This window comes from Rosa chinensis, chromosome 5 (assembly GCF_002994745.2).
Source record: "Rosa chinensis cultivar Old Blush chromosome 5, RchiOBHm-V2, whole genome shotgun sequence".
Classification (NCBI taxonomy): domain Eukaryota; kingdom Viridiplantae; phylum Streptophyta; class Magnoliopsida; order Rosales; family Rosaceae; genus Rosa; species Rosa chinensis.
In genome coordinates, this window is record NC_037092.1 from 81,684,482 (window position 1) to 81,711,243 (window position 26,762).

At 35.3% G+C, this 26,762-nt stretch overlaps 1 protein-coding gene across 1 annotated transcript; it reads right to left on the minus strand.

The window, feature by feature from the left end:
• Nucleotides 1–369: 369 nt before the first annotated feature.
• LOC112164228 lies at nt 370–26,557 on the minus strand. Its single transcript, XM_040505469.1, has 14 exons — nt 26,421–26,557; nt 26,130–26,309; nt 25,846–25,912; nt 25,524–25,600; nt 25,152–25,270; nt 24,735–25,060; nt 23,978–24,502; nt 22,848–23,711; nt 19,902–20,057; nt 7,045–7,149; nt 6,650–6,697; nt 6,105–6,544; nt 3,134–3,262; nt 370–466 (listed from the first exon to the last, which is right to left on the minus strand). Exons 6-14 carry the CDS (start codon nt 25,045–25,047, stop codon nt 455–457), a joined length of 2,592 nt encoding a protein of 863 aa, XP_040361403.1. The 5' UTR covers nt 25,048–25,060; nt 25,152–25,270; nt 25,524–25,600; nt 25,846–25,912; nt 26,130–26,309; nt 26,421–26,557; the 3' UTR covers nt 370–454.
• Nucleotides 26,558–26,762: the final 205 nt, after the last annotated feature.

Consider the following 26,762-nt stretch of genomic DNA (forward strand, 5'->3'; position numbering starts at 1 on the left):
AGAATGCTCCAAAAGAGCAATTTTTCTTCGTATGTTTGTATGAGAACTTGTTTGAGCTAGCGTTCTATTGGGGTTGTAAATGCAGAGTGCAGCATGTGAACAATTGGCAGGTGATGTGTGATGTATTGATTAGAAGGTAGCTTGTGTACCAAGATGACCACCTTATCACTAATTGCTGGAAACTGTGCAAGAGGAAAAGCAGGTGAAGATCGTGGATTTGAATTGCTAACATACATAATACATATTTGTTCTTTCCACAATTGTTCTGATTTATCTAACATACATAATAGTTCTTTCCACAAAAACTACGAATGAGCAATAGTAAGCATAAAAAATCCCAACTCCTCCACATATAACACAACGACCCATCACACTTCTGGCTGAGCGGCCCAATGACAATCCCTAGTTGCTTCCTGCACATGATCAAATCAGGGTGATGCTTGGTCATCGTTCACTAGGCTATAATCTGCATAGATGTAACAAGTATTAGCATTTGTACCTTCAATTAATATAAGACAAATTGATTTAGCTCAGGCACAGAAACATACATAAAGGAAGATATATGGAAGGTGATGTTTTATCACTTTATGTTGAACTATTGAATCCCAAAACTCAAGCTACTAATAAACTTCTAAATCCCATAAGTATTTGCAGCCTTGATAAACACTCAACTTGGCCAAATTGGGAGTGAGTACTTTATATTTCTTCCTAAACAGTTAGCAGAATCTGAACAGCAGTCTAATGCGATCAGAAAAGAACCGAAAGTATTAGATTGTTGTCCAAAAGTACCAGTCTAGTCTCTATTCTCCTAAACCCTATGACTATCCTATCTTCTCAAACCATATTGAATCCATCCTATTGGCAGAATCCCAACAACAATCTAATAGGTACACAAAGAGAGAGAAATATGAAAAGTTTCTCAATTTTAAACATGGATGAAGAGCCATTGCTCGAACTGATGCCAAGTTAACAACTTGTCAACTTCGATGGCAAGAGAACATTACCCACAAAATCTAGAAACAGAGCACGTTAAATTAACATGTCAGAGTGTTGAATTATTGCATCACACAATTTCCAACTATCATCAATTGCAAAACTTGATAACAAATCAAACTAAAAGCCATACCAATAAGAAAATTAAACTAAAACCATACCAATAAATTCGAAACCATTGTTCCCCAGTGGCTCAGCCCTCAGTTGAGTCAGTTCCTCACATCGAATTGGAAGAAAGAGAAGAAACCCACAATAAATTGTAAGCAAGAGAGCACGTTTCAGACTTCCAGTGTTCCAGAGCAAGTCAGCAAAGCCTAAATCAACACCCACGAAATTGAAATCAACATCAATTCTTAACCCTAAAAATTTCCCCAAATTGAATTGAATAAATACAACAAAATTGAATCTTACACTACAGTCAATCGATTGCCCCAAAGAAGAAGAGCAGTAGAAGAGAAGGAGCCTTCAATCTCTGAGACTCTGAGAAGAAGAGAAAGGAATGCAGCCCCTTGCTGCCTTGCTCGACGATCGTGGTTGGCTGGTCGCCTGGATTTGGACTCGAGGTGGTCTTGAAGGATTGAAGGAGTGAAGCTCTCCAGTACGCAGCAACCTTGAAGTAACTGAATTCAGGTCGGGAGTTGGGGAGTTGAGGTGGGCTTGAAGGACTGAAGAAACGGACGAAGTTGTGCTATTCTTTGTTCTAAAGAAGACAACTTGAGAACCATCGAGATTCAACTCAAACCTTTGCAGGTGGGTTTTATATTAAATCCGGGTCGAATCAATTAGCCATTATTTTGCTGCTTTAATCATGGCCGTGGAGCTTCATTTAAGTACATCCACAGGCTAACGTTGGAAATCCGCAGATTTTGAAAGTTACGGACGTCCGTAACCGAGAATCATTGTATATATATATAGAATCATTCTCAGGTGCGGATATCCGCACCTAAGAAAAAAGGTGCGGATTTCCATTTTTTCCCCACTTTCTGATCACATTTTCACATCTTAGCCGTTCAGTTTTTAGGTCCTAATGTATAGATCATCTCTACAAAATTTCAGCCAAATTGGTGATCGTTAAGGCATCCAAAACTGCAATTTACACGAACGGACCGAATCTGCCGAACCGGAACCGTTCGTGTACATTGTTGTAAATTGCAGTTTTGGATGCCTTAACGATCACCAATTTGGCTGAAATTTTGCAGGGGTGATCTATACATTAGGACCTAAAAACTGAACGGTTAAGATCTGAAAATATGATCGGAAAGTGGGTCAAAACTGGAAATCCGCACCAATGAAAAACTGCGGACGTCCGTAGTGGAGAAGGCCTGTATATATATATATATATATATATATATATATATATATATATATATAACACTCAACTAGCTTTAATTCTTTTAAACAACAAGATTCATAGGGAGAAGTTCTGTAACTTGTTGTTTGATAGTAAAAGTAACAATAGGCCAACAATTTTGCAACGAGATATTTATTCACACATGTAGACAACATCCATCACAATTATAAAATAAGTTTCATAATATACTAAAGGACGAAAGCTATCTAATTGTGCAACTCAGATACAGAATTATCAACAATATCTGTTCATTAAGAAGTTTTGAAAATTTACTCTTGCAAAACTTCAATACTGACTGCATAGAAACACAAGGCGGAAGCAATTCTTCTATGCAGCCCCTTTAGCGAGCCTTTTTGACCCCAAAACAAAAAGAAAAATTGCTTCTTACACCCGGAATAAAAAAACCCCAAATTGGGACTACGATGAACTGAAGACGCATATCCGTCAAGGAACAGAAAATACCCGTTACGAGACAACAGTCAAAACATCCTAATATTGTGAATATATCTAATGGGCCGAGTATGGGTCTTAAGTTATATTGGATCAGAAACTGGAGGCAGGCCTTCGGCCTACTTGCTCGATATAATCTGTAGCTCGTTTAATTAATTTTTTTTAATTAATAAAACGTTTCTAGCATGCATGATTTCTGAAGTGGTTTATACAATTGTGATCGTGGCTCTGATACCACATGTAGTCTCAAACTGAGAATTACTCAACTAAAGACAATCAAATATATATAAACACATTTACTAAAGGCATACCGGAATAATTAGAAAACAAAAGACATACCTGAAGATGTGAACAAGTTGTGTGCCATGATGAATTGGTCCGGTCTTCTGCAACTGCTCTAGTTCCAATTTCTCTGTATATGGGGTTGAGATCGAAAGGCTTTCTTGTAGAGAGTGCAGGGACCTGAACCTATATATAGAGGATGATATGAGGAACTTCCCATAACAGTTTCCCTAAATCAATTATGTCCTCTACATATAAATCATGTATCAATATACATTTCCTCAATACAATATGGAATACATATACAATTTCCTTATCATTGCAGAGGTAGAATTAGCTATACAATCTCGGCTATTTCATTTAACAGTAACCATATACAATTGTTTAAATCATAATGTGATTAATGTAAGTCCAATTCCTACAGCTAAGTATGCTTTGGCTTCAGGATTGCATGTTTTTTGGAATGGGCATGTCCCTCCAGAACTTGGTAATTTCTTTTGTAACAATTAGTATCTCTCGATGAAATATGACGTCCTCTCTTTCAAAAAAAAAAAAAATTGTAAAAACCGGTCCTTTATTAATCTCAAGAAATTAATAATGAAAATTCAAGTCATTACAATTACAATGTTGAATGAAAATATAAAAAAAAGACTCATATCATAGATAATATCAGATTTTTAAATCATGATTTTGTTACGTTTTCTTTGGTCAAATATTCCAGGTCCATGTGCAGACTTGAAAATATCTACGAAGAGAGGAAACAACCACCATACGAATGATATCAGTGGAACACTAGCAAACAAAATACTTGGTATAGCAATCCATGCTTCTCCCTCAAGCATAATGACAAGCGCACAAGAAAATGCAATCATCATCGTGGCGATAGAGAAAAAAAGGGTGAATACGCTGATTCTCATCATTGTGGGCAAATATTTGAGAAAATCTTGTTCCGCATAACGTGAGGTAAGTATTCCCAAAAATGTAATCACTGAAGTTGTGGAAGAAAAAAGTGATATAGTATCTGAAACTATAAAAACCTTGAACAAGCTGTTATTTTCTAATAAGGGAAGGCCTGTATTATCATTATTTCCACCGGGAAGTGTGAAAGCTGCAGCGAACGTGATTGTAACAATGAGAGCACCTATAACTGTACAAGAATTTGCTGTTTCTTTCATTGTATTTTTTGCATCCTCTATCAATCTCTTGTGATTCTTGGTAAATAATTCATGTGCTGTCAAATTGTTTGAAGGATTTCGATATTCACGCATTGCAAGAGGTACACATCTCTCCACCTCCTGCATTAGATTAAATAGAAACTTAAACATATAACCACAAATTGGGATCCAAGTGGCCTATATTTGCTTATTTGAACTGGGTCGGGTCTTGATCGGTTTCAGATTTTGATTCATATAGTTGTCATAAGGACAATCTTAAGAAAAGAAAAGTATATTCTCCCCAGAGAAACCCTAGGTTGTGCGAGCTCTCTACACCGACGACGACTGCCGGGGCCTAGGCTAATTTTCACTTGTATGCATCCAATCATGCTATATTTCTTGTAATTTTATATTTTTATTTATACTATTATTAATAGAAGAGATTAAAACTAAAAATGTTGACAAATTTAACTCTGAAAAATTAAAAAAACTTTGATAATAATTAAATTATAAGGATAAATATGACAATTATAAAATAATTTTTTGTTAAGAAAATTAAATAAATGATCCCACAAACCCCGCTTTTCTCTTCCACCGATTTCTCTCTACAATAACTGTTTTATTTATTAATTTTTATATTTTCTTAAAAATAAAAAATTATTACACATGAAGAGCATATATGAAAAAGGCTAGTATTATTTATGTTCTCTTCCACTCAAAAAATATTCCTTGCAGAGCAAATTAATTCTCACACTTGATTTGGCTGCATATTTTTGTCTTTGTCACATTCATGTGTTAGGCATATGGTTTTTTATTTATATTTTTTATTTTTTATGAAAGAGAAGTTTTAAATACACACCCCTAATTACTTAATACACACTCCATACTTAATACACCACCCATTTAATTTCTCATTTTAATATTTTACTAAATACACAACCCAAAGTATCTAAAATACCCTTAATCTCAAAAATCATGAAATATCCTACTTTTTGACTATATTAAGGTTACTATTTAATATGATTAGTATATTGACGTTTTGTAAATGACCATATTGATTACTTGTGTTAGTTGTTGCGAAATCCATAAAGATTTATTATTGTTTCCTTTAAATAGATGCATATAAATAGGTTTTGTATTAATTGAGCTCTCATCCACCAAACACCATGTTAATCAAGTATAAAATTATGAGTTGAACATTCAACCAAAACTATACCAATAGTTTCTCCATCATGGCGGAACTCAAAAGTTGTCATTAGAGGGGCCAAACAAATTAACAATTACAAAATTTTTTCACATGTGATGTTTTAGATTAGAAAATAAATTGATTAATCATAACTCTTAGAATAAAAAAGGAAATTAACTAAAAAAATGGGAGTAAAGCGATATGTTTTAAAAATATTTAATGCCATTGATTTTGAAATTCTAAATATTATGGTTTCAAACCTCATTTAATTACAATTTATTTAAGAAAAAAATTAAGTTAGATAGTTTCTAACTTTTTTTTTTTAAAAGACATAGTTTCTAACTTTATTCTTATATTAAATTGGGAGGCCATGTATAGAAATTTGTTGTGTTTATCTAACTATTTATACATAAATAGAATAATATAAGGAAAATATGACTATTTTTCTTATTCTTCTAATGCATGGATGTCTGTTTTGGTCATTTAACCTACCTACAAAATCTAATTTGAAATATAAAATAATAGGGATGTGTATTAAGTAATTAGGAGTATGTATTTAAAATTTCTCTTTATGAAATGACTGATGAAACATTGTTTTTCTAGGTTTGATGGAACATTACTTAATTAAAAGTTTAATTTGAAAAGTAATAATGTAAATATGTCTGCGCGTTTAATGAGGAATTCTTACCTTAAACCATTGTAGTTCTCTTTGTATTTGCAAACTTGCATCTTGAATATGATCAAAATATGAAACCGAGAATAAATTGGCGGCAAAATGTAGCATACTATTGTCAGAGTTCACTAGATGAGTTGCAATGTCATTTCGCTTTTCTTCTTCAAGCTCATATATAAGACTATAAACCTCTTTTTGACGATTTTCGATGGCAAAATGAAATATGTTCCTCCCCTTTTCATCATGAGTGTCCAAGATTAGTTTTGGATTTGCTACACACAGTTGAGTAACAAACTCATAATGCCCTTGTTCTATAGCTTTGAAGATTGATTTTTGCACCATGTCAAGTTGCTCCGGTGTGAGAATATTAATTCTTCTTGTCGCTTCATCCATACAGTGTAGAAATTGAAAGATCCACTTATGTGTCGATTTCATTTCATATATATGATGGATTCCTAGGTCGAAATTGAAAACAAATTTAAACTTTGTTATTTTCTTTAAAAAAAATTACATTAAAAAGTAGATTAAAAATTAAAATAAGGAATGTGGATGTAGCATACCGCAAATTATATAGAGGCTCTTAGCAAATCTTCTATATAAACTCATAACTGCATTGCAAATTCAGATATGTCGGAGCAAGCTCTTAAAAGTAATATGTCAATTATAATTATGAATGAGTGTGCTCGTATGTGGCATAAAAACATATAATTTAAGACAGAATATGGAAAATATTAAACTTGATTTACTTCATTAACGAATTACTTGCATAAACCAATTTTAATTTATCAAAACAAACAAATATTATATATATATATATATCTTTGTTTACGATTTTGAAGGGATATATAGATGGTAGAACAAGATAAGAGATCTTGGTGCTGCAGAGAAAATTATGGTGCAGATTGAAGATCTCTCATCAGTATGTATTATGATCTTATGTATATGTACAACGTACCTGAGGAAATGAAATCCCTTTTATTGCTATGATCTTCATTTGATTCGGTAACATTTATAGATATATCATGAAGGTTAACATGATCAACTTCTCGTATGTATATACCTATTGCATAAAAAAATAAATAAAAAAAGAATATAGATGTGCAGTGAAATTAAATTGAATCATTAATTTGAAATAAGAATGTTTGATGTACTGTATATTTCAAAGAATCAACATTACAAATACACTTGATAATTGTATCAATTTGTGGATAATCCACGTACTTCTATTTTAAATATTATGAATTGAGATTAAAATATACACAAACTACATTCTTTTAATCTTAAGCTTCATTCTTTTAATCTTAAGCTTCAATATTTGGGTGACCAAGTAATCATAATTGTAAGTATGTAACCATAAGTAATTATGTAGCACCTGTCAAATATATACAAATTTCAGCCCTAAATTTAAACATTTCTTTTTTCTTTTCTTTTTTTTGATCAAATAAGAACTTCATTGAACATGAATCAATTACAATGAGTTGTGGAAAGACTTATAAGCAAACACCAAGATGATGATATGCCCAAAGTATCCCATACTAGACTTCACACTGAAAGTCCATACTGACACACTGATGGAGCCACTCAAAGAAAGAAAAGGCTGACTAATGTGGCAAAGAAAGTGATTTTAACAAAAAAAATAAAAAATCAAAAACTGACTAAAAGAATCGAAGCTAATGAGGATTAGGAAAATTTAAAAAGTGACAAGAAACTATAACTTATAGGTAAGTGGTTTACTCTATATTGCATTGAGACCTTTTGAGTTAAAACTTGTGAGCTCCGGAAAATATTTAAGAAATGGAAGTGAAATTAGTCGAGATTGAGTTATTGGTTTCAATAATTACTATAACGCTTAAGAATAATTTTTGAAAATATCCATAAAGCGAATTCTTCATGTTAATTAGATCCAATAATAAAGTACGCGACATGACGAGTTTGGGGGAATTTTCAGGGAATTTTTCAGATACCTAAACTAATTTTTACCAGTTTCTGAAGTTTATGAAATAAAATTTTCTATTGGAACATCCAAATTTACTCACTTGATCTCTTATGTTTTTTACATCTACTATCAAATTTTCAAATACTAAATTTACTCACTAAACCTCACTCAAGTTCCTCAAATAACCTCACTCATATAATTTGGAAACAAACTATTATCTTAAAAAATTTGGTCATTTCAATAATTTAATAACTCTATAGATCTTAATTACATCTCCATTCCTTAATCAAACAACATAAATCTCTTATCCAATAGAAAGAAAAAAAATCAAACACAAGGTATTGAGTTTCAAAAATTAATTTCTAATAATAAGAAAATATTTTAACATGAACTATTTTGTGTTTTTTTTAAAATTTTTTCTTTTCTCTTTTAGCTATGCAAAAGAAAATGAGGAGTAATCATGTTTTCTTAATTATTTATTTATTTTTCTCTATTTTTTATACCTCATGATTAATTATTTCAAAAGTTTTGGAGTTTTTTTTATTGCAAGTGTTTTTTTATTTTATTTTTTTTTACTATTAAGTTTCTCGTTCTAATATTTTACTAAATACACAACCCAAATTACCTTAAATATCCTTAAACTAAAAAACCATGAACTATTATTTAATCACATTAAGGCTACTATTTAATTTGATTAGTATATATAATTGACCATATTAATTGCTCATGTTAGTTGTTGGGAAATCCATAAGGATTCATTATTGTTCCCTTCAAATAGATGCTTAGAAATAGGTTATTTGAGTTCTCATTTACCAAACACGGAAACATTCTATTGATCAAGTATAAAATTTTGAGTCGAACATTCAATCAAAACTGTATCAGTAGTTTCTCCACAATGACAAAACTACGAAGTTTTCATTGGATGGTCAAACAAATTAACAATTACAAAGTTTTATACCTATGATATTTTATATTTGATAATAAATTAACTAATCATAACTTTTAGGAAAAAAAATGAACTAAAAAGTGGGAGTAAAGCGATATGTTTTAATAACACTTAATTCCATTGATTTTGAAATTCTAAATTATGTGGTCTCTCACCCAATTTAATTACAATTTATTTAAGGAAAATTTAAATTAGATGGTTTCTAACTTTATTCTTGTTTTAAATGAGGATGTCATTTATAGAAGTTCATTGTGTTTATAATTATAGAATAATAAAATGAAGATATGATTATTATTATTCTACTAATACATTATTATTATTATTATTATTATTATTCTACTAATACATGGATGTCTATTTTGGTCATTTAATCTATCTATAAAATCTGATTTGAAATATAAAATAATATGTATGTGTATTAAGTAGTTTGGGGTGTGTATTTAAAATTTCTCTAATGTATAGACTTAGAGTTAGGTCATAATGAGCAGCGGTAAAGAGAGGCTCCTCCTCTGTCTGCTTGGGGTTGGGCCTGGGATCAATCTTGGGCTGATAGGGCAGGGGCCTGGGCTCAATCTTGGGCTGATGGGCCTGTTTGATTTTATTTCTGCTAGACAAGACTGGACTTGGGCTCCGGTCAAGGCAATTGGGGCCCTAATGTATTAGGGTTTGAGCCTGTGTGAGATTGGATTAACTTCTATGAGTCTTTTATGACTTTTCTAGTCTCTTGCTTGTACCACAATTGCGTGATTGGCAAATGAGGGCTAGTTGAATGATTTCTTTCTGTAGGAGGTGAGGGTTTTTTCATTCTTGTATAGGCTCACTTAAATGTGAGTGACCCAGTGATCTTTAAAGGTTTGCTTTAGCTTAGGTAGGTTACTCCAGATTTTCTTGCCGGATTTCTTATGTAAGTTTTGGTAGACTTCAGCCTATTTGCTGTTGATCTAATGAATTCAACTTCTATTTCAAAAAATAATAAGATTTCTTTTGTTCTCCTTCATCAATATCCGTTCAACATGTCTGATGATACATCATAGTCTTAATTCTTATTAAATATATATAAATGCTTTATTGAGTATGTAGTGAAATTGGAAATAGATAAGGAAACTAATAAAGAATGCAATCTACTATTATTGAATTAGAAAGTTTAGAAAAAATAAATATAATATTTTTGGTATAATTATTCTCCTTAATAGTCAATTTATAGAAGGTTATATATATCATTTAATAATTCATAATAAAGTGAGGTCAAGTGAGCAGATTTAAAGGTCCCAAAAGAAACACTCTTATGTAACATATCTCTCGAAGTACTCCGTGTTATTCGGAGAAGACAAAAAACAGTTTCCAAGAAGCGAAGAACCATCGTGTTCCAATGTTCCGTCCGGCAGCACGTCTTTGGGATGTCATCGTCGGACTGGTAGATAAGGTGTCTCAATCCGCAAGTGAAGGTCCGAAGCGGGGGACGGGTCGACGACCAGCCTACAATAGTGGTTTGAATCTGCATCAGACTGCAACTATAGCGATCGACGACTAGCCTGTAACCACCGCCGACTTGGGCCAAGAAATCCGCCTCTGCCCGCGGTCTTTAAAGGCTGGGGGAGAGCGAATTGCTCAGTCGAGGATGGTTTCCGGATCAGGCTGCTCTCCTACTTTGAGGATTTTTGAAATCCGGCGGCAGTTGTCGCACATGCTGCCTTATTCGAGTTATTTTACGACGATACTTGGCCGGCTGTCGGCGGTAGTACAGAACAACTGTGGTGTGGTCCGGCCTCTGGTTCTTGCATAGATTCGACGGAGTTAAGGATCCTTGGATGCTTTGCCTCAATTTCGAACAGAACATGGGCCATGGGCCTGGCATGGTTGGTGGGCTTCTCTAATGCTGTGGGCCTATCCGAAATTGTGGGCTAGTCTTCAGTCCCTGGGCCTCTGCTGGTGGGCTTATAGTAGGTATTATTTAGTTTTCCTTTTAGGTTTTCGGTTAAGGTGTAGTTTTTCTACAATAAATCCCTACCAACTCTTGGTAAGGACATGTGGGCTTTGTCCATGTCTGCATACTCAGTATGCCTTGTCTGTCCAAGCAAAGCGAGGAATCATGCATTGTTTGCAACCTCCTGGTGGCAGGATGAAACGACGTGTCTTCAGTATTCTTTCCGATTGACAGCATGTTGGGAAAGCTACTTATCTATTGATACTATGGCACTGCTTTATCTTTCCGATGTGCCACTATCATTGTAAAGCAAATGGAGTAGTCAGTATGACACTCTTTGCTATCAAGTGCATGTTTGAATACATTGTAATTGTAGAGACTGCTGGTATTATTCCGGAGTTTCTCTTGATATGTATTGTAATGAGGGGTTTAGACATCATGTCCCCCCTATGTATTCATCCGTTTCATTAGTAAAGGCCTGAGGGCAGCCGCATAGCCCTTATTTCAAAAAAAAAAAACACTCTTATGAAATATTAGTTTAAAAAGGGAAATTGAGATCTTTGCGATCTTGGCCGTTCATTCACCCTCACTTGATCGTAGCCGTTAAAAATGATCTAAAGGAGGACTGGGATCGGGTCAAACTTCAGTGACCACGGTAGAAGCTTTGGGGCTTCTGACCCACGAGCGCGACCCGGAAACTAGGGAAGAGGATCCGAGCGGTGCTCCACCTTCCGGCCACCTATCGACGGTGCACCGGCATCCGTTTGTTCCCCTGGATGTCGCCGATATGTCACCGGTCAGGGCTTGACCAATTTTTCCACTGTGGAGAACAAATCGACGGCGACAAGCTTGAAAATTTCCTTGCAAGTCTTCTGCAAATTCCGGCGACTCCAGCCACCAATTGGGATGCATGTGATATGAATCTTACTCCTCTCGTCGTCCTCTACACCCTAGTGTAATTATTTTTTCAATTCGATCGATTTTGATTGATATGGTTTCTACGTTGATTTCAGCTCCGTCGTGGTTGCTGTCGCCGACTGCTTTACTAGCTTTTTTGATGCATCGCTGACATTCTCATGTACGAGCTGGTGTCTAGTCAAGCTTAGACTGCCTTGCTGATTTAAATTGGGAGCTTCAAGTTGCAGAATGGGTTATTTTCCGTGTTCTTCGTCACAAAGGTATTACTCTTTGGTTCGAGCAGCAGCAGAGGAAGTTGCAAACTCAAGAGCTCTACTATCGTGTGGGTTTCAGGCACGCTGCCAATTTCAGCAGAGGTAATTATGGAACTAAACTTGAGGTTCTGGGTTAGTTTTCCCAAATTGGGTTTTTTGCATCATGGACTGTGTGGATTTCATGATTACATCTGCTTGTGCTAGGGCTGGCATTTTGGGCCGAAGCAACCGAACCGGCCGAATTTTGAACTGGCCGAAAACTCTGCCTACGGACTTTCGGCTCGGCTGAGCCGTACCGTATGGCTGCCTTTGGCTCGGCTACAGTACGAGCATCTGCATATCGTCGGTATACCGTACCGACCATATGTGTATGTATTACCGAATAAATCCCAAAACATAGCAAGAGTCAAGGTTTGAAACCCTAACCTCCTGCACAAAAGTTCCGCTCCCAACCACTGAAGCACGAGCTGTCCCTAGTAATATATGTATATATATTATATTTATTATATCTTTAACTCCAACATACCAATAATCCCATGAGGACCTCACGTCCACAACCCCGAGATTCGAACCTCTGACCTCTAACAAAACAACTCAACTCTTCACCACTGGACCACGAGCTCCTTTCGATATAGTATGTACAAACTTTATATTTATAAGTTCATATACAATATAAATAAACCAAAGCAAACAGAGGGGATTCATTAGATTCGTAGTCATCTCTTTCATTCTCATCGCTTTCTTCCTGTCTTTCATCCTCTTCTTTCTTCTATTTCTTCCGTCTCTTATTTTTCTCCTTCACCATCATCATCATCATCATCATCATCATGTCACCAGCAACATAATCAAATCCTTATCAATAATCTCATTAACACAACAATTGGTTGTCTGCGACTGGAATATAATCAAAACAGCAATGGGTTGTCTGCAACTGAAATATATATAATCAATCAGGTTTTTCTCTAATCTATCTATTCCTTGATCTTCATCCTCTAATCAGTCTAAAATATATGGTACCCAACTCCAATTTTAGATTGGCATCCCAATTTTGTCTCGTTTGTTTTCCAGAAATTGATTCTCTCTCCAAGTAGCATTATCAGATCATCCTTGTCTTCTCCTGCAGATTTCTTCTCTGGGTTTTCATGCGGTTACCAAATACCAACCAATAGCAAACCGAGATCTCGGTTACCGACTACTCGGTATACCGATTGTATCGGACGGTAACGGTTTCAAAATTTGGCAACTGACGGAGATCGGTTCGGCAACGGTAGACGAGAAAATGCCTCGATTTAGTACCGAATCCAGCCCTAGCTTGTGCATTAGACTGGACATGCTTTGGATGAACGTAAGAAAGGTAGTCAAGTTGGCAATTCCATGTTCTGTTATGGTCTCTATAATGGTGTTGATTAGTTTAGAACTAAGAAGTGACGTGTGGGTGAGAAAGGAAATATAGTAATGATTGTATTGGGTGCCCTTAGTATTTTACGTGCACCTAATTAACGTGGACAAAGTTTTGTTACTATCAAGAAAATGGTTAAGAAATGGTTTACATTACATTTGGTGTCCATAGTAATTCGACATGGAATTGCTGTGCGAAATGATTACTAAGGAAATTAGAAAAGATGCGTTAAAGGCATGCATTGATTTATATTCCAAGTTCACGAACAGTGTCCAATAATCGGGACTCCATGAGAAGTTGGTTGTGATTGGTCAAATCGGTCAACTCCTGATCAAACCACTAAAACTCCGTTTGACGATTTGTTGATCCTTGAGACTCCAAATATTGCTCGATAAATTACTAACATTAATTATATCGGAAATTAGGATTCTAGTTACGCGAGGAACGGAAGGTTCGGAAATCTTGGACAACATTAAAGGTTAAAGCATCGGAATCCAGGGAGGAGACTCAGGACTCACTCGGTTAGCTATTTTTCTGTGTTTCAATAAACGTTAATGCATATTTGAGTTGCATTGTTTGGTAATTGATGGCCTGAGAGTGAGAGGAGCATAGCAACTTCCTTGGGTTTTGATCTCCTAAACCTCTGGAGGGGCCATATGGATGGAACAGTGTCTAACATCCTCTTAGGTGTGGCACTATTTTTAGGTGATATGACGTGAGTGGATACATTCTCTCTACGCTTACCTGGTTATGAGTTTATTTGAGGTAAGGCTGTGTAGCTGGTATGCAACATTAATCATCCAGTATTTTATATTCATTTGAGTTTCGTGCATTAGATTTTGAGTCCAAAAAGTATTTTAAGTTTGTTGTTCTTTGAAATATTTGGTTTAAGCATATTTTCATACTGGGCAGCTCAATTGTCAATTTTCAAACTTAGTCGGATGAAGCCCCTATTGAGCAGCGAGGACGAAAGCTCACCCCTACAATAGCAGGCATGCAAGTATTGAGCACTGGTAACCGGATTGGAGGGGACAGAGCTGAGTGTGCGGATTTCGATAATGTATCTTTATGTAAACTAGGTTCCCAGTTTCGAAACTTATTCTTGATTCTAAAAGTTGTATTTTCGTAACTTGTTGAAATTTTTTTGTTGCATGCTTAATCCTTTATATCTCGACCGTTTGAAATGTCAAATTCCTGGACGAACATTCGAATTTAAACTTTTAGAAAGGGTTTTCACTTCGAAAGAATTTAAAAGCTTCCGTTGTGTATTTTTATGAAAAAATTATTTTAAACAAATTTGCCTAGCGAATTTCTAGAATGTAAATCGTATTTTAGGTTTATGTTTTAGAAACTCGAGCCACTGTAACGTACTCAAGCTGGTGAGGTGCAGTTTGGGGCGTTACAAAACTCTACACTATTCTATAAAAAATTTGTGGTAATACATCCTTTAGATTTAAGTTACATAAAGTGCAGTCATTTAACCTTTATTTCTAATATTGTGGCAACCAAGTAAATGGCCAAGACATAACTATAGAGCATGCCAATGTTCCCACCTCATATTTTGATGAGAGATCTTTCTCATGTCGGGGTATGACATGTTGGGTTGTGTATTTAGTAAAATATTATAATGAGAAATTAAATGGTAAATGTATAAAATAAGGAATGTGTATTAAGTAATTAGGGGGTATTTAAAACTTCTCTCTGTCCAGTCTTAAACAGCTAGCTTCTTTGATGATTCTGAATAATACCCATCATGCCTAAATTTCACTACGCCCCTCCTTATCATAATTGTGGGTTCCAGATCAACTTAACCAACGTTAGATTCCGGTGAGTCAAACAGCCCTAATGAGATAGAAGATCCATACTTCCTTTGACATGAAAAATGTCATAATCTAGGGTTCGAGCTACATAGTTAGGCAGAAAGATGAGAACTTTGTGGCCACTGGAGCTTTTTTGGGTCTAACTGAAAAGTCGATCGCTGGTGCAGTAACTACTGTGGAATACGATGTCTTAGATGGAGAAGGTGGTGAGGAACCACTTGGAGGCTATCTCCAATTTGGGAACAACGTTGTTGCTTTGTTTGGAGTATAATTGATCAAGATTGGGAATGTGGTCGAAGGTTGAAGCTGTGGGGTGAAATTGAGGAAGAAGAAGATGAGGGGAGTGAACTGGGATTATGGGTTTGTAAACGAGTGGTTAGGAAAATTGGAAGAGCGCTAACCCTAGATTTAGGCGATGGAGGTGAAGAAGATGATGGGGAATTGGTTTCCATCGCTCTACCAGCAATTAAGGAGAGAGCTAAGAGACGAATCCCAGGAAATTGAAGAAGTTCTTAGCTCCATCTTGAGAGAGAGAGAGAGAGAGAGAGAGAGAGAGTATGAAGATATTAAACTACCCTTTGAAAAATGAATAAAGGCATAAGATTAAGGGTCTTATTGACAGCATGTACCAAAGTGTGTCCTGTTTGTTAGTCCAAGTACTAATCTAATTTGCTAATGAAGCTTAATTATTAGTGGCGAGAACTTTATGCACTGTTTGTAAAATATTCATTATTAAAAAATGACATATATTTTGAAAAAACAACCGCTCGTATTTTAGATTGTAAAGAATCGAATAAGGACTTCACTCCAAACATATTCTTCTAGTTAATATTTGTGTGTGGAACCATATCATAGAAGAAGTTATTTGGGAACTTGTAGAAGAAATGAAGAATGTGTATCCACTTCTCTTACAATGTACGTCAAATTAAGAACACCGACTCTTGTGTTTTGGTTGTTGTTGTTGTTTTTTTTTTTGCCGGGAGGGGGGCGGGGTGGGTGGGTTATGTAATACTCCAGATTTTACTAAGATTTATAAGTCCAGGTGACCTGAAATCTAGTGGACTATGACTTCTAGATGTGTACATCGAATCTTGCATAGTGTGCTTTCATTATGGTTGAATTTTGTTAATTTTGGTAAGTTAAGTGCTCATTGCTGAGTTTTCTGACAGCTTTCGATATCTGAGATTAGTTACCTAAAAAATAGCTAAATTGAAAAAATAAAAGTTGTTAAAAATTTCTTAGTAGGTATTATATATTTTTATGCTATTTCTTTTATGTATTTGATCAATTGTTAATATTTATATATTCACTGGGTCCTTAAGAATTTCTATAAAAATTATTATTATATGCATTTAATGAGGTTATTATTTCAGTACACTGACTTGAGTTGGAACATGAGAATTGTTATTATCGAACATTTATTTATCAAAGTTTCACTATATTAACTTCAGTTAATTAGTTACAAAAAAAAAAAAATTGGTCAACTAGTTTTAAGTGCGTAGTGAATTTTTAATTAATAATAAAATTGGTCTATGTTTAGAAAGGTTTTGAGAATTTATGACTTACCACTTGTAGCTGTTGTTGAAGAAGACCTCATCTCTTCATATTGTAATTTGTAGTTCTCTACTTTTATGGGCAAAAGGTTTTTGAATTTGGTGGATTTACAGATTTATAAATATTTTTATTCCTTATGAGAATATTTTTTTTTTCACTTTTTTTTTTTTGAAACAAATGCTACATTGCATTAGATGACCAATTAAAAGAACATAGACTACAAATACTTAAAGGCATAAACAGGCACGGCAACAACCTAAGCACTGCAACTCATTACAAGGAAATTTGAGTTTGCTTTTTATAGCAAACCTATAAACAAAGACCAAACTTTGTGTCTTCTAGGGAAAAATCATCAACTCGCCCTCCATCTGCGGGCATTTAATTGTGGTACGAAACCGAATGCTACTTCCCAGCAAAAATAAGAGTTAAGTCCTCACGCATCAGCTGCTTTCACCAATCCAACTCGAGATAATTACAAATTCCACCAGAATCATAATCTGAATTAAAAAGGAATTTTAGAGACTATAAAATGCGCAATACCGCCTAAGTCGGTCAAATTCTCAGGCCAGACCAGCTCAAAGCACTAATTAATGGATGAGGGTGTCAACGCACCTGCCCACTTGGCCTAATTCGTAGGAGAACCAGACCTACTCTCATGGGCCCAAAGCACCCAAACGGCCCAGGCCCAAATCCTAATGCCCAAGCTTAACTCAGAAGATTATCATCTTGCATAACCTCCTATGCTCGCAGCACCGTCGTCAAGTCCCGAGGATGCCCACCCTAGCCTGCCATCCCCACCACCACTCGAACGCAGCCGAGCACCAATAAGCTAACGACAACACTGATACCCAATCACTAGATTAAACCGATCTCCTCCACTCACAAACACAACTCAACTATGATTAACAGCCCCATTGAATCATAATCAGAAACCGACCTTAAAACTCTCTCTACACAGGAACCAGTGACTCGTGCCGACACCTTCTTTCCAAGGAAATCTGATCACTACTGCTCACTTGATCGACAACGATCACAACCCAAGATCGCAAACTTGACAAATCAAGGTCAGCTTCCTCAACCCCTCTCTCCACTCCGAGAGCGACACTTAGGAGGTGTATTGTATAAGGAATTAGTAGAACTTTTAAAGAAATCTATGGAATTTAAAAGTCTGGGTGTATTCAATAAAGACTTTTAGAAGTCCATGAAAGTATTGAGGTATTCAATTAGGCTTTTTGAAGATTTCATGAATTTCACCAAAATCCAGGGGTATTTAATTAGGACTTTTAAAAATGAATAAAAGTACAGAGGTATTCAAAATATCATTCATACTTATGGAATTAGAAAATCATGGATAATCATGGACTTTGTAGTGTTAACTATATATATCTAACTCCAATAATTTTTCAGTCTCCAGACCACAGATTTGAAAAAGTCTGTCAAAGTTCCCTCTTCAAAAAAAAAAAAAAAATAAATAAATAAATCTATCAAAGTTCTTCTTTCTACTCGCCAAGAGGTTGGTCCTTCATCTTGATTTTTTGTCTTTTCTCTAATCTTTTATGATATCAACGTTTTTTTGATACCCAACATGTTCATTGTAGTTGTTGAACGTGATTATTTCTTTGTTTTTCAATTGTGATACTTCAAACCCTAATAGCAATAAAAATGATTTATGAAACCCTAAAACCGAAATATTGTGGTCTACCCCTAAAACCTTGAACAGTGTTGCTATGACATACTAAATTTTATCTTATTAATTATTTTCATCGATTTGAATTTATATTATGGTTCAAAGAAAGATTGAACAATTGAATTTCAATTGATTATGGATCAAAATATTGACCAATATTATTATGATATATGTTAATTGGCGAAAAAAAAATTGATGAGAATAATTAACCATAAACATCAAGTGATCTATATCGTATCTTTATGTTGTTGGGAGATTAGGAATGAGAACAAACTAGCTAGACAGAGTAACAATCATTCATTTAAGTCAATTTCTATTAGAAGATACTTGAGCATTGAAGAGGCAACGAGTTATTATCTTGTTTTGTGTTTGGGTTGCATTGGTTTTGTTTTTTGTTTTTATATTTTGTATATGCTAGGAAATCTGTAGAAGTCATTCATAATAAAGTATATAGATTTTCATGAATCAATAAAAGTATGTTGCTAAAATCAATGGTTTTAAGAAATCAATAACAATCTATCAACTTTTTAAAGAGTCTATGGACTTTTCAAAAGATCTGACATTTAAAAAAGTTTGTATAAATTCAAATACAATACACCCCCCCTCCTCTTAGAGAATCAAGCTTGGCTGGCCTAAACTGGCGTTGGTTTCAAACGATCAGGCACAACCGATTTACACCAAACTCGAAGGCTAGGGTTTCAACTCGTTCCTCACTTGTTGTATTATGAATTAATGATTTTTTTTTCTTTAGTGTCTTGGGAAATCTACTACTACTAGGAATCTTAAATATAATTTTGTTTGATCAGAAAATATTTTTTATTTGACAAATTAATATAAGATAATGATTGTTTGGCCCAATATCATCTGGTCTAAGAGCAACTCCAACAGTTTCCCTATAATTTTTGTATTATAGAGAAGCAAAAGTCAAACCTTTAGCCTATTTTTCTTCTCCAACTCTAACAGATTCCCTAGTTTACAGTAATCTATAAAATCTCCATATTCTTCTTTAAAATTTTGGAGTTTGCTGTAAATATAGGGAATTTGGTTTTCTCTCTCCTCACTTTCTCTAAAATAGAGATAGTTATAGGGAATCTGTTGGAGCAAAAGAGGCTTATTTTTCCCTAAAGACGAGAAAAATCAAAATATAGGGAATCTGTTGGAGTTGCTCTAATAGCATTATTCTTTCCTTTGTAAGTAGAGGTCTTGAGTTCGACTCATAAATGAGTAATTATTATGTACTCTTGATTGTTAATAAAAGGAGTATTAATTACTTAATATTATGATAAAAGGAATATTAATTACTTAATATTATGATAAAAGGAATATTAATTACTTAATATTAAGACAAAAGAAAATAAAGTGTTTTGTACTCACAATCATAAAGCCATCTTTGCCAACGTGTGAGTCGTGTTCCACTTAAGAATGCAAAACGCATACGAGCCAATTTCAACATAGGAGTGGTTTTAGCAGGCGAACTAGTGATAGTGAAGGCCAAATTCGGGCAACGTTGAAGCAGATCCCATGCCAAATCTAAAGTAGAGTGAAAGCGGAAGAGTTGCACAACAATTAGCATATATCATATCATATAATCATATATCATCATCATCTATACTACATTTAAGAGAACATCTTTTGTCAACCAAAACTACCTTTCTTAACATATATACCCTTTTTATATTAAAATACATTTCAATTTATTCAGAGAAAGCAATAAAGTCAAATAAAAAGTAACAAAATAGAGAAGTGAAATCTACACTCTCCATTTGACAATCCACACTCTATATTTCATTTTTCAGTATCTTAAGTTTTGTTCTTTTGTAGTGTGGATAGTAAACATGCGATGTTAACATACTATAAAAGGAAACGTGGAGTGTGGGGATTGTAAATTGAGGAGTGTGAATTTTACTCCCTACAAAGTAAACCCAAATGTCTCAAACTCCCATGTTTTTCTCCACCTACTTTTTTTTTTTTGAAAGAAATAGGTCAGCCCTTTCATTAGATTTAGTAAGCAGTACAAAAACGAAACACCCCTATGGGGTCGATAGAAAGCAATCGTTCCTTAGAACCTCATGACACCCTATTCTAGAAGAATAAAATCCCAAAAAATCCTGAGTACACCCACCTTTTAGGAAGTCTACGCACCATTATTCTGACAAAAACAAGAAACCTCGAAGCACTCCAAGCATAAATAACAACTAAGGCACTGATTTTTGCGACCCAAAAAGAAATTAAATTAAAATAGCAGTAGAAGGTGGCAGACCACCTTCCACATTATCCTCTGCATCAGGAGACCCAAAATGGGCCCAAAACCCTGTCAAAATTAACCACCTCCAAGGCCCAAGTTGGGTAAACCCTATAGCCCAGCAAGTCAGTTTAGGAGAAACCCTAGCCTCCCTAACAATTTTGCCGTCGCCGTCATCCCAACTGGCCCAGTAGGGCGAAATTGCTAAGGGCACCTCAAGCACTCCATCACAGCCGTGCAAGCTGCCGCCGCCACCGTCGTGGGTCACAACCCCAAGGGGATCAGATTCCAACCAGAAACCGTCGCCGCCTCCAGACAAAGTACCACCTCCACCATCGAAGACTAGATACTCCGCCGTCATGAACCAGAGGCAACCCCCTGCACCACCACCATCGTCTGAATACAACGAGAAGATGGAGCAGAGAACGAAACGATTAGCTCGCCTAGGTTCGTCATTCGGAGGCACACAACCCCGCCACCAAGCCTTACCACCTCCAACAGAATCAATCTGGCCACCGCGTCGGTCGCTACCACCACCATCAATCGATGGATCAAAAGCAGATCCATCATCACTATCAACAGGACTACCAAACCAGATCTGAACGATCACGATTCCAATCCCAATCCCACCAACATCAGCTAAATCGCCTCCCCAAACCGAAGATAGAGGAAGACGAAGAGATTTATCGCCGCTGCCATAAGAAGAGAGAAGCAAGCGAGAAGGTTTGTCGCCGCCGCTCGCCGAAGAGAGGGGACGACGATATTTCTCTTGGGAGAGAGTCAGAGCCATTAGGTCATATTATCTAACGAAAACTTAAGCAAAATTTGATTATGGTGATCTTTTTCTTTCCACCTACTCTTCTTAACTCTACACACAGTGTGTTCCATGTACTATATACTAGACACTATACACACACTCTATGACTCAATCGTTTAGTTAATTGTTGCAATGATGTTGGGGAAGTGTCTTTTTTTTTTTTTTAGAATGATTTTTGAGAAGTCGTGTTTTGTTTTTTTGTTTTTTAAAATTAATTATTGTACAGAGAAAGTGGGAGAAAAATATGGGTCTTAATTATTATTGATATATTTACTTTTCTAATTACTATTATATCCATATTTTATTAATTTTTTTTAATTGAAAATGATGTTATGGGAAGTTTAAGACAACGTGGGGAAACAAATCCACCTCTCTTAATAATTCTATAGATTAAGCAAACTACCTAAGAAGACGATACTAAAAGGAAAACACGCACTATATGTGTGCCTTTTATTTTGAAAATCTTATTATACCCTTTCTTAATTTGATACTAGAAGAAAAACATGCATTTCGTGTGTGCCTTTTATTTTGAAAATTAAAATAAAAAAATAATGTGTATAAAACATGGTGTGAAGGGTTGGAGGGAGAATGAGAGATCCTAGGGAGAAATAAACTAAAACATGATTTTGTTTATTAAAAAGTAATTCAAAATAACTTATAGTCTAAGGGTGTAGTTTTATTTTCACGGTCATTTAACTGACAAATTGAGTTCTCTTTATTATAACTAGCCTCATACACGTGTGATGCACATGTTATTGTTGAAAATATGAGAACATTGGAGTTTTCTTCTCATCCAGCTCCTCCATTTTATGTTATGTTATGTTATTTATTTATTTATTTTTTACTATAATAACATTTTTAGATAATCTCACTATGAGCTTGTACTTTTATTCCAAAGGATATTGTAGGTATTTTAAAATTTGGTGAAACCTTTGACACCAAATTTTAGCTTCCCTTTATAATAGTAGAGATAAGATAAATAATATAAAAAAAGACATAAATAAATAAAGGTGAATGCGTTCACTTGCAATCTTTTTGTTCATTATTTAATTGCATTTTATATTTTGCCAACTTTGAATTGAGAAAAAAAAAAAAGTTAACAATTAGTTTAAAATGAATTTACAGATATACAGAATTAGAAATAATTTAAACATACGTAAGTGTGTGAAAAAGTTAATCATATATTAAGCAACTAGACTTTTCAGATGGTTAAAATTCTATTCATTCAAGTCTTACTTTTAAAAAGTGTAAGCAGTCTTACCAATCGTTTTGATAGAATTGAGACAATAGCAAATAAGTGAACTTCCGTTGGGTCCCTCGAGAGCTTCAAGTGGAGTGATGGAATACATATAGCGAGCCGATTTCCATTTACTCCAACCAAGAGCGTTGACAACTGGAATGTCATCATCGGGAGCCGCGGGTATGCCAAATACTTCAACATTCTTTTCAGCCATGTATTTAGCGATTTCGCAAACGTCTCCATCCTTGAAATAATGAATAGCCGCACTTAAAGTTGTAAACCCTTGACCGTCTTTTTCTTCCAAAGCCTCTGGTCTCATCAATGTCATTAACTCCTTCGCAATATCCACATGCTCTTGTTTGATTGCAATGTTAAGAGCTGTGTCTCCATCAACGTCTTTTATTTCTAAATCTTCTTTTCTCATTAATGGCACCAACTCTTTCACAATATCCACATACCCGTGCAGTACTGCTAGGTGAAGAGCTGTGAAACCTATAGCGTTTTGTATCTCCAAATGGCTGCCAAGTGTTTTCTCATACTGTTCAACCATGTATTTGGCCCTTTCCATGAGGAATTCTTCACTGACCCCTAAAGTTATACCAGAACCGAAAGTCGTGAAATCTTCAACGGTTTTCAATTCTAAATCTTCTCGTCTCATTTTCAGCAACAACACCAATCCTTTGGTAACGTCCAAATGCCCTTGCAGGGCTGCTATGTGAAGAGCAGTATCTCGGTAGTAGTCTCTTGGATCTACTGCTGTTACAGCACCACAGGGATTATCTAGTTCTTGAAGACACTCATTTGTCTTATCCCAATCACCATTTGTCACATAGGTGATAAACGGTATATAACGCTCAAAGTCGTCATCGCCAATATTATTCTCACCTGCAAATGAATAAAATTTGTATTAGTTAGTCATATACTCGATCTAATATAATTGCTAGCAGTCCCACGTACAATTCAAAATTAATTGCTTTGTTTTATCCTTAATTATGTTACTTCATTCATCCGGCCAGCATCTTTTTTTTTTTTTTTTGGGTAATTCACTTAGTTGACATAGATCATGATAAATGTAATAAGTGGAGAAACAAAAATAAACGGAAGACTGTGCAAATGATCGATAAAGTCTTGCTAAGGGCGAGATTCATTACCTTTTTCTTTTCTCACGAACTCTTTGACCATTTGCACATTCCCCTTATTGACTGCCAGGTGAAGAGCTGTGTAACCAGCATCGTTTTTTATTTTAAAGTCTTCTTGTCTCATCAACTGCACCAACTCTTTAACAATGTCAATCTTCCCTTCCTGGACTGCTATATGAAGAGCCGTGTCACCATCACTGTCTTGTACTTCTCCCATCAATGGCACCGGTAACTCTTTCGCAACATGCACATGCCCCTCCCCTGCTGCTAGGTGAAGAGCTGTGTGACCATAAGTGGTTTTCGTTTTCAAATCTTCTTGTGTCATCAAATGCACCAACTCTTTCACGATATGCGCATGCCCGTTCCTGGCCGCTACATGAAGAGCTATTTCTCCATCTCCATCTACTGCCCTTACTACTACACTGCGCATATCAACTCCTCCAAGACACTTCTTTGCCTTATCCCAATCACCAATGAGTACAGACTCAATGAACGATTTATAGCACATCAAGTGACTGGTATTGTTCTCATCATATCCTGCATGCCAAGTATTTGCCATAACATAGTTAACTTGATAAATTTTTATTTTTTTTCTCCCACCCCAATTCTTTTCTGGCTAGGTTTACCACAATTCTATCCATTTTTTATTGTTTAAAAAGATGAAGAAGAGTACAAGAAGCAAAACGGCACATAATTTGAGTTTGAGAAGTGAAATCCAATTAATAACAAATTATTACAAATGAAAAGTTGTAATTGATGAATAGCATACCTTGTACAACTTTGCACTCTTGTTCCAAAGCCTCCCAGGCACTTTTGGCCGTCTCAATTTCACTTATAAAAGAGAACAGATCTCTTCCGCATGTATTTTGGATTGCGTACAAAGCCTTGGCATTCTTTTTGGTCCAGGCCTTATAATCAGTTTGATCATCTTCAAGTTTTGGAGGTTTCACGATTGCTTCGACAGCCTCCCAAAGATCTTCAGCCAACAAATATGTTTTCAATCGCGATCTCCAATGTTTATAGTTACTACGGTCAAGAACTTCCAGAATAAGTGCATTAGAGCCAACTGGAGTGCTTGCCATGCTAGCTATCAATCTGTAGAATTATCCGGCCAAGAGGATAATCATATCTATGTCCAGCACATGTGACAAAAAGAAAAACATCGAAAGAAGGCAATTGCACTCACAGTTTGAATGAAGAAATCTTCAGAAATGCTGCTGCTTCTTCTTGTAGATTCCAATATGTCTTGTTAAGATTTTAGTACGCTGACGGAATGACAGGTGAAGGTAGTTGTATTGATCCCTTCTAATTTGAAATACGTAGAAATGGAATCATTAAAACAAAAGGAAGATCTTTTACTCAAATTGATTAAATTGACTTGATTATCAGATTAAAAATATGACTTGATTGATAATTAATATCAGACTAAAATATGACTTAATTTAACTTGCCATGCTATGTAGCTCAATCTGTCACATCCGGCTAAGAATGTGATTAAATATGAACAAGAAAAATTAATAATAATAATAATAACAGTGATGAAACCAAAATACCCAACTGCATAAAAGAAACCACCAAAATGCTCACAGACGATGAATTGGAGAAATCTTCAGAAACGCTTGTGACTTCCGATATCTGAAGTTGGGGATAGCAGGCAAATTTCAAATCCAAGTAATGTGATCTTTCTTTTTCTCCAAAAAAGAAAAGAAAAAAGAAAGGAAAAAGAAAAGAGTAATGAATCTTTCTTTTTCTTTATGTTCGTTACTTCGATTATAATGCAGAATAAAAAAAAAAACTTGGACGATACAATTGGTGCTCAAGTTTTGCATAGGATTCCAAAGAAAATAAAAAACATGGAGGATACAATTGGAAGTGAGAACCTGTAGGGTACATCGATCCAGAAGAAATTATACACAACTCTTAATCGAAGCGTCTGCTAAATCACCCCTGCAATTGCAATGGTGTCAAGGCTTAAGGCAAAGTGCTAGCTGGACATACTTTCTAGTTGTCATAACAATCAAAAGGGAAAAGATTTAACAATGGATTTCACTCAGCAGCACTCAAAGAATATTGTAACTTAAGCAGCCCAAAAGGACCCTATTGCTTGTGTCGCTTTGTCAATACATATATTTTCAGGAAAATTTAGCTATGTGATCTATATTACCCTTGTGATATCAGTCGAGAAATTTTCTATGCAAATCCCTCTTCATGAATACATATTCCTTTAAGAAGGAAAAAACAAAAGATTGCTACTTTTTCCCTCATCTCTCCTCCTTTACCGTTCCTATCTCTTCCTCCTCTTTTTGTTTGATTGCTAGGCTAGTAGGCTTGCTGCGCAAACTGTCTGGGCATGATCTTGGCAAAGGTAGGCCCAATATATCAGTTATTAACATAATTCATTGGGAAAAAACTCAAAAAAAAAAAAAAAATGAAAAGTCAGTTGCAAGGATCGAACCTGGGTTGCTGGAGAAACACAGTGCCACGCGCTTTTTTCAGCAAAAACAATATATATCCGAAGTTTAATGTATACAGAACCCAATCTCCGTAAAGTTTTCGGCCCCAAGTTCAGGAGCTTGGTGTCAGCTACATTTGGTAGAAACGAGAGCCTCTCTCTCTAAGTTTAGAGAGAGAAAACAGATCTAGAACCACAGCTCTCTCCCTCTTCTCTCTTCCCCAGATTGTGATCCTCCGGATCTCGATCGGTAGCTTGAGAGTTGGGGGGGTGGTTGGGTGACTCTCTGCTCTGTCTTGCACTCAGTCACTCTTCTTAATTTTTAGGTTACTTTCTTTTACCCTA

Excerpts from the sequence above, each read along its gene's own strand:
- LOC112164228 (XM_040505469.1), bottom strand. The coding sequence starts at position 25,047 with ATGGCAAGCACTCCAGTTGGCTCTAATGCACTTATTCTGGAAGTTCTT. Across the intron at positions 20,058-22,847 it reads CAATTCTATCAAAACGATTG|ATTTGGCATGGGATCTGCTT; the intron begins GTAAGACTGCTT and ends ACTCTACTTTAG. Across the intron at positions 6,698-7,044 it reads AAGGGATTTCATTTCCTCAG|TTATGAGTTTATATAGAAGA; the intron begins GTACGTTGTACA and ends TTTGCAATGCAG.